The 8,797-nt window shown below is 51.2% G+C and overlaps 1 protein-coding gene across 1 annotated transcript in view; it reads left to right on the forward strand.

Annotated features, from left to right (window-relative positions):
- Positions 1 to 7,508, forward strand: part of HADHA (hydroxyacyl-CoA dehydrogenase trifunctional multienzyme complex subunit alpha) — a 54,256-nt gene extending 46,748 nt beyond the window's left edge. The window contains exons 15-20 of the mRNA XM_067703514.1: positions 3,791 to 3,931; positions 4,346 to 4,414; positions 5,201 to 5,396; positions 6,079 to 6,193; positions 6,750 to 6,895; positions 6,983 to 7,508. Coding sequence (XP_067559615.1) covers positions 3,791 to 3,931; positions 4,346 to 4,414; positions 5,201 to 5,396; positions 6,079 to 6,193; positions 6,750 to 6,895; positions 6,983 to 7,128 — 813 coding nt within the window. The 3' untranslated portion in view covers positions 7,129 to 7,508. The remainder of the gene's footprint in view (positions 1 to 3,790; positions 3,932 to 4,345; positions 4,415 to 5,200; positions 5,397 to 6,078; positions 6,194 to 6,749; positions 6,896 to 6,982) is intronic.
- The last annotated feature ends 1,289 nt before the right edge of the window (positions 7,509 to 8,797 follow it).

An 8,797-nucleotide genomic window follows, 5' to 3' on the forward strand; every position in this document is an offset into this window, starting at 1 on the left:
TTTAATTTTTGACAGTTTGATTAATATGTGTCTTGGAGTATTTCTCCTTGTATTTATCCTGTATGGGACTCTCTGTGCTTCCTGGACTTGATTAACTATTTCCTTTCCCGTATTAGGGAAGTTTTCAACTATAATCTCTTCAAATATTTTCTCAGTCCCTTTCTTTTTCTCTTCTTCTTCTGGAACCCCTATAATTCGAATGTTGGTGCCTTTAATGTTGTCTCAGAGGTCTCTGAGACTGTCCTCAGTTCTTTTCACTCTTTTTTCTTTATTCTGCTCTGCATTAGTTATTTCCACTATTTTATCTTCCAGGTCACTTATCCGTTCTTCTGCCTCAGTTATTCTGCTATTGATCCCATCTAGAGTATTTTTCATTTCATTTATTGTGTTGTTCATCATTGCTTGTTTCATCTTTAGTTCTTCTAGGTCCTTGTTAAGTGTTTCTTGCATTTTGTCTATTCAATTTCCAAGATTTTGGATCATCTTTACTATCATTATTCTGAATTCTTTTTCAGGTAGACTGCCTATTTCCTCTTCATTTGTTAGGTCTGGTGGGTTTTTATCTTGCTCCTTCATCTGCTGTGTGTTTTTCTGTCTTTTCATTTTGCTTATCTTACTGTGTTTGGGGTCTCCTTTTTGCAGGCTGAAGGTTCGTAGTTCCTGTTGTTTTTAGTGTCTGTCCCCAGTGGCTAAGGTTGGTTCAGTGGGTTGTGTAGGCTTCCTGGTGGAGGGTACTAGTGCCTGTGTTCTGGTGGATGAGGCTGGATCTTGTCTTTCTGGTGGGCAGGTCCACGTCTGGTGGTGTGTTTTGGGGTGTCTGTGGACTTATTATGATTTTGGGCAGCCTCTCTGCTAATGGGTGGGGTTGTGTTCCAGTCTTGCTAGTTGTTTGGCATAGGATGTCCAGCACTGTAGCTTGCTGGTCGTTGAGTGAAGCTGGGTGCTGGTGTTGAGATGGAAATCTCTGGGAGATTTTTGCTGTTTGCTATTATGTGCAGCTGGGAGGCCTCTTGTGGACCAGTGTCCTGAAGTTGGCTCTCCCACCTCAGAGGCGCAGCACTAACTCCTGGCTGCAGCACCAAGAGCCTTTCATCCACACGGCTCCTTAATTTGGGATGATTCGTTGTCTATTCATGTATTCCACAGATGCAGGGTACATCAAGTTGATTGTGGAGCTTTAATCCGCTGCTTCTCAGGCGCTGGGAGAGATTTCCCTTTCTCTTCTTTGTTCTCACAGCTCCCAGGGGCTCAGCTTTGGATTTGGCCCCGCCTGTGCGTGTAGGTCGCCAGAGGGCGTCTGTTCTTTGCTCAGACAGGACGGGGTTAAAGGAGCCGCTGATTCGGAGGCTTTGGCTCACTCAGGCCGGGGGTAGGGAGGGTCACGGAGTGCAGGGCGAGCCTGCGGCGGCAGAGGCCAGAGTGACATTGCGCCAGCCTGAGGCGCGCCGTGCGTTCTCCCGGGGGAGTTGTCCCTGGATCCCGGGACCCTGGCAGTGGCGGGCTGCACAGGCTCCCCGGAAGGGGGGTGTGGATAGTGACCTGTGTTCGCACACAGGCTTCTTGGTGGCGGCAGCAGCGGCCTTAGCGTCTCATGTCTGTCTCTGGGGTCCGCGCTTTTAGCCGCGGCTCGCGCCCGTCTCTGGAGCTCCTTTAAGCAGCACTCTTAATCCCCTCTCCTCGCGCACCAGGAAATAAAGAGGGAAGAAAAAGTCTCTTGCCTCTTCGGGAGGTCCAGACTTTTCCCCGGATTCCCTCCCGGCTAGCCGCGGTGCACTAACGCCCAGCAGGCTGTGTTCACGCCGCCAACCCCAGTCCTCTCCCGGCGCTCCGACCGAAGCCCGAGCCTCAGCTCCCAGCCCCGCCCGCCCCGGCGGGTGAAAAGACAAGCCTCTCGGCTGGTGAGTGGCGGTCGGCCCTGATCCTCTGTGCCGGAATCTCTTCGCTTTGCCCTCCGCACCCCTGTTGCTGTGCTCTCCTCCGCGGCTCCGAAGCTCCCCTGCTCCGCCACCCGCAGTCTCCGCCCGCGAAGGGGCTTTCTGGTGTGTGGACACTTTTCCTCCTTCACAGCTCCCTCCCGCTGGTGCAGGACCCATCCCTATCCTTTTGTCTCTGTTTATTTTTTTCTTTTGCCCTACCCAGGTACGTGGGGGGTTTCTTGCCTTTTGGGAGGTCTGAGGTCTTCTGCCAGCGTTCAGTAGGTGTTCTGTAGGAGTTGTTCCACGTGTAGATGTATTTCTGGTGTATCTGTGGGGAGGAAGGTGATCTCCGCGTCTTACTCTTCCGCCATCTTCCCAGAAGTCCCACTAATGATTATTACAAAGAATATGTAATCAAGATCTGTGCATTTTATTGTGTATAAATTATACATGGTAAAGGCTAATTCCTTTTGCTGAGGAGCGCAGTCTGAATCAGGTCCTGTCTTTTTAAGTATTTTAGACAGAAGTAGAAGGATAATTTAGAGGTTAGAAGCAACTTTTGGATTGATAAGTTGATGTAACATGCAAGTGACCTGTGTGTTACACAACGGGAAGTGGGCAGGCTGTGGAGACAGGCCGACCTTGATGGCATCCCACTCTGCCATTTACTGACTGACCCTGAGCTACTAATTTTAACCTCCTGATGTCTTTCTTCCTCATCTAGGTAATTAGACTGACTAGTTCACCGAGTTGTAGTGGATTAAATGGAAAGGATAAATGATAAATGTGTTAATGAGTTGTGGACAGTAAGCAGTCGGTCAGTGGCAGTTAGTAGTTAATACCTTATAGCTAAAGTGGGGAGTGGAGGCAAAACTATAAATTAATGGATAGACTTCTTTCACAGTTCAGTTGTGAAGACTATCTAATCGTTAGCTTAATGAGGCTGTTCTCAAACTTGAGCATGTATCAGAATCACCTGGAGGGCTTCTTAAACCCAGATCTGGGCCCTGCCCCCGGAGTTCCTCATTCAGAATGCCTGGGGAGGCCCTGAGAATTTGCAGTTCTGACATTCCCAGGTGATGCTAGTGCGGCTGGTCCGGGTACTTGACTTTGAGAGTCATCGGTTTAATGAGCCTTGAGGGAATTTGAGTGTTAAGAAATGTTATTTAAACCCAGTAAGGTCATCCCTGGGTATCTGTGGGGGATTAGTTCCAGGACCACCAGGAGATACCAAAATCCACAGAAGCTCAAGTCCCTTATAGAAAATAGTGTATGTAGCACAGTGAACACGGGCAGCCCTCTGTATCCTCAGGTTTCAGATCCAAGGAGTCAGACCAGTTGAATCTGATTCAACCAGTTGGATCTGCGGTTGGTTGAACCTGTGTATGCGAAATCTGTGGATACGAAGGGCTGACAGTATCCTGGTGGTGAGATGCATCGACGTAAAATCCGAATGTATCTCTGACAGTCCAGCATAGTAAGTAATTCTTCCGCCTGTCTCCCCCCACACCCCATAAAAAATGGACCCTCTCACCCAAACCATCAGCATCATTAATATAAATGGAACCCTCGTTCATTCTTCCCCAGTAAATCTAATTTGGCCTTTAGCTGCGATTTTGGCATTAACTGTTGGTAGGATCCATTGCCCTTAGTGAAAAGCCCTAGAAGCAGATGGAAGAGCATTCCAGTTAGCTCTCCCCTGAACATACTGGACTTTTAATCAAAGAACCATGGCACCAAACCACTTGACGGTACCAAGCAGTATTCCTGTATTACAACCGCCTTTCTCTGCAGTGCTTTCCTAGCAAAAAAAAGAATGCTGTTAGTTTCCCCTCTCAGAGTTCTTCAATCTGTCGGTGCTTGGCCCCTCCCAGGTGATTGGCATGCACTACTTCTCTCCTGTGGACAAGATGCAGCTACTGGAGATTATCACAACTCAGAAAACTTCTAAGGACACAACTGCTTCTGCTGTAGAAGTTGGTCTCAAACAGGGCAAGGTCATCATTGTGGTTAAGGTAAGGAGCTGTGTGTCAGAGCAGCAGATTCAGAAAAGTTCCATGAAGACTCCTTATATTTCCAGGTTTGCTTGTAACTCTTGAGTTTAAATATACCAGCTTTTGATATTATTTCCCCTTGGTGGTCTACAGTATGGACAGTGGTGGACCGCTGAGTTAGGGGCTGGGACATGGCGGGTTCTCCCAGCCATTCCAGACCTTTCAGATGACTGTGAGGCTGTCTGCTGTGCTCGTGGATTCAAGCCAGGCTGCCCCTGGCTGTGGCTTCCCCTGCAGTTTAATATTAAGGATTCTGATGGAGATTATAAATCACCTTGAGTTTTGAAGTGGCTTCCGGGGGAGAGAGACCGCTTTCAGACCTGGGAAGTGGCCACAACTGAGGGGCCCATGAGCTCATATTCTCTCCCTTGGCAGGACGGACCTGGCTTCTATACCACCAGGTGCCTCGCACCCATGATGTCTGAAGTCATCAGAATTCTCCAGGTTGGTATCAATCTCAGAATGTTTGAGGCATCTTCCACTCTTTCAACTAGTTTTCCAAACTGGTAATGTTAAGGTGAGGAGCAGGCTTCCTTCTAACACACTGACTCCTATCTCTTCTCCAAGGCCCTTTGGTGCCCTCTCTTTCCACACAGGGCTGGGAAGTCATGGGCTAACACTGCACTAAAATGGGCAGAATTTTACCTCTGCTCCCTTAGCGTCCTCCCTGCTCCAATAAGCCAAAGGCCTCCGACATGCTCTGTGCGCGGTTTCTGCGTCCCCATCCAGAACAGGGCCCATTTGGTCGGATTGGTGCTACACCCGTTTCTGCTGCACGCAGACCCCTCCAGTGGCCGTACAGGTTGGTCACTGGTGGGAAGCGCGTGGCCACTCCTCCCTGGGGTCTTATCACACCTGGGCATCACAGGACTCTACAGTACTGCTCCTCGGTAATGTCTCTTCTCTCAGCATCGGGAAACTTAGCCCTGTCTGGCGTGGAATCTCGTTATTCATGAGATCCAGAATTGCGAACAAGAAGGAAATGAATAATTTGTTCATCTCTAGACTTCCTTAAAATTCTGTAGGTTAGGAAAGGCTCGGACTTTCCCCTTGTGGCTCCCAAGCCTCTTTGTGCTTCCCTGAGTGAAACAGTCCCATTCCTGGGCCTGGCGAGGCGGCACCCAGAAGAGAAGTGGGTGCTGCCCAAGGCCGTTTGTGAGGGCAGCACAAGGAGCCCTTAGGGGAATCTGGGACGGCCCTCCCTGAGGTGCGGCTTTACTTCCAATCCAGGAAGGAGTTGGCCCTAAGAAGCTGGATTCCCTGACCACAAGCTTTGGCTTTCCTGTGGGCGCTGCTACACTGGTGGATGAAGTTGGCGTGGATGTAGCAAAACACGTAGCAGAAAATCTAGGCAAAGTGTTTGGGGAGCGGTTTGCAGGTGGAAGCCTAGAAGTGCTGAAGCAGATGATATCCAAGGGCTTCCTGGGTGAGTAGCCGCAAAGAAACGTAACTAGCATCATTCGTGACAGAAGGCCCACGTGGAAGAGTGTGTTTTCTAAACATAGAGCCCACTGTCATAGGGAATTTAAAAATGATTTCTCATGGCCACCTCTTTTTAGGCTGGGCCTGTAGATTATGGACAAAAGGCAGAGCTCTGGACTCCTGAGGCTGTGCCGTTGCCCAAGCTATGCAAAATTGACAGGCATTTCATCGTGCCCAAGGCCTCTACTACACCCGTGATACTGCAGGAGCGTTGTGTCCAGGCTTTCCATGTTGTCTGACCACCTTTGTGGAGGAAGTAAACCTCTAAGTAGAGGATGCAATTGAGGCCCACCAGAGAGGTGGCTTTCTCTCTCGGCAAAGTGGCAACAAAATCAACACTAGGACCCGGGCATCCTAGGACCTGGTGTTGCACACCTGGGCATTAAAACTCACCCACCTGGCCTTTCCTACCCAGATACACAGATTTCCAGGCTCCAGGACACACAAGCTCTTTTTTCCTTCGCTGCCAACTCTTCTGACAAACACCAATTTCTAGAGTAGGCTAGATCTACAAATTCAGGAATACGGAAAAGAGGCTAGAGCTTTATAACGGACTAGCGGAGAAGAGAACTCTCAGGCCCGGGCTCTGAGAATTTGTTAACGCTCCCTTTTCTCGCTTCTTTCAGGTCGCAAGTCCGGGAAGGGCTTCTACATCTACCAGGAGGGTGTGAAGAATAAGAATTTGAATTCTGACCTAGACGGTATTTTGGCAAGTCTGAAGATGCCTTCTCAGCCTGACGTGTAAGTTCATTTGAGGGGCTGTTGGTGCAGAAGCGTGTTTCTCACCAGCCCGAAGCTTCCTGGACCCTCTGCCATCATTTTTGTTATGATCACCATACGTGACCAGAAAGAACATTCCTGATGCTTAACACTTTTTGCCCTTCCACATTCCACCTCGTCCTCTACCAGGCCTCAGGGTAAGGACTGCAGCCCAGCCTTGGGAAGACCCCTTGGGAAGCCTTCCCTCTGAGGCTCCCAGAGAGCAACTAGAAACACGGTTCTCCTAGGCCTGCTCTCCCTCCGCACTGTTTGTTATCGTTTGTAACCAGCAGCTGCTGATGGCAAGAGATGCCGTCTACCCCGCCAGACCCTGTTCTCAGTGCCCGGCTTCGGGTTAATGAGGGCAGGTAGCCCTCTGCTGTCTTCTTCCAAGGGCAGCACCTTCTCTAGCATTGGAGGTTCACAAGGGCTGGCCCGGAGCTCCAGCAGCACCAGCCCTCACTCCCATTCTGCACCGGGGCGCCTGCGTCCTCCCCTCTTACCCTGCCCCTCCCTGAATGTCTCTCCCTGTTGGCAGCTCCTCGGACGAAGACATCCAGTACCGCCTGGTGACCAGATTTGTGAACGAGGCTGTCCTGTGCCTGCAGGAAGGGGTCTTGGCCACGCCTACAGAGGGAGACATCGGCGCCGTCTTCGGGCTTGGCTTCCCCCCCAGTCTTGGAGGTCGGTCTTGCAAGTCAGGAAGGTAGCTCGCTTCATCCCGGAGCTCGTTTCACTTCTCCTTGAACAACGTCCTATTTCTCCTTTTAGGGCCCTTCCGCTTTGTGGATCTGTATGGTGCTCAGAAGATAGTGGACCGGCTCCGGAAGTACGAGGCTGCCTATGGAAAACAGTTCACCCCGTGCCAGCTCCTTGTGGACCACGCCAGCAGCCCTAACAAGAAGTTCTACCAGTGAGCAGGCCCTGAACCCTGCTCACTCACCCACTAACGCCAACCGCGGCAGCGCTGGTTCTCGACAGAGTGGCATCTAGGTTTATCAGAGTAATCAGAGGAAAACAAATTCTGGCGTTGGGTGTGCGCCTCGATTAACGTGCCTTCAGCTGTGAGCATCTCTCCCTCCCAGGGAAGTCTGGCTGTGAAGCAGTTTGTACTTCACGTTGGAAGGTGGAACCCTCTGTGCACACGGATTTGTGAGCCCCGAGGCCCCAAGGAGCAGCGTCTCTGGAGCCATCCTTGCTGCCTGTTCCTCCCGGGAGACCAGTGGTGGCCAACGGTGGTGAGGGCAATTCTGCACCCAGCCAAATACTTAACGATAAAAATCACTTTATCAGCTTCTCTGCCTGCCTACTGCTTTCTCTTCTGTCTTTGCCCTTGTGGTTTAACCCCCTTTCCTCAAGGGGTGAGCTGGAATAAAGCCCTGTGCTGCGGGGTAGGAATGTACTGGGGCAGCACCTTAAGAGAGAAACGGCATTGATGGCAAGTGGGATTTTATGAGCCTAAAGCCTTTTAAACCAGCTGTATTTAAATGCTTTGGCTGGGCTTCCGCTTACAGTGGGGAAGAGGCCCGGCTAAGCAGAACAGGGGGAGAGGTGTGGAGGGCCAGCATAGAGGACTCCTTTCCGCTGCACAGTTTCACCCAGTTCTTTCCTTGGTGTGACTCATTCACGTGCGCACCTCAGGATGTTTGCGGAACGTTGGCATTAAGCAGAGGAGGTGACGTTTTCCTGGCCAGCGTATCCTGCATGTCTTGGCCGCCCCAGAGCACAGAAGGTGGACGATGCCTGCACAGTGATGACAGGCATCCCGCGTGACCCACCGCCACCTCCCCTCTGCTAGAGCCTCCACCCTTCCCCTCCCCCTGCCCTCTGTGTGGAAAGTTCCTACACTTGTGTTCTGGCAGAAGCATGGCCCAGTCCAGGTAAACAGCTTTGGGCTCCTCACTGGGCCTGGCAGAAGGATCCACACCGTGTGCGTGCAGAATCATAATTCAAGTCCCATCACACCGCGCAGTCTCATCTTTGAGATGTCACCAGTTCCACCTGCCTCTGCTCCAGCTGCGAGTACTTCAGATATCCCCCTGGATGGCTCTGCTATGGAGGCTGGCAGGCGGGAAGCTCAGCTCCAGTTCTGCTCAACACTCAACAGTTGGTTGCTAGGAAGCCAGACTCTAAAACCAAGGCATCTCCGAGTTGGGAGTTTTCAGGTGACCCACAGAAGGTAGAGAACTGATCCTCTGCCCCAAGGCCATTAACAGGCTTCTGGGGGCTGGGGGTGGGGGTGTGTGAGCAGCCTCAAGGCAGGTATTTGGACAGGGCAGGAAGTTAAACCTGGGTAGTGGCTTGGAGCTTTGAAGTATGACCTTTCCACTTAGCAGCACTAGGTAGGTGTGAATTATGTTGAAACATCAGTGGGAATTGAGGGTTCTTGTAGTTGAGGGGCTGGTGAGGGTTTTTCAGAAGGGAATGAGGGCCACTCCACCAGCTGCCTCTGAGGAACAAGTGGGCCGTGTACATACAGCGTTTCTGAAGTCCTCTCCTGCCCGCGGGCACATACATTGTGCCAGTCGGTCCCCACGGCCCTCTGAAAGAACACAATTGACGCCCAGAATTCCACCTGCACTACTC

Source organism: Pseudorca crassidens, chromosome 14, assembly GCF_039906515.1.
Source record: "Pseudorca crassidens isolate mPseCra1 chromosome 14, mPseCra1.hap1, whole genome shotgun sequence".
NCBI classification, from domain to species: domain Eukaryota; kingdom Metazoa; phylum Chordata; class Mammalia; order Artiodactyla; family Delphinidae; genus Pseudorca; species Pseudorca crassidens.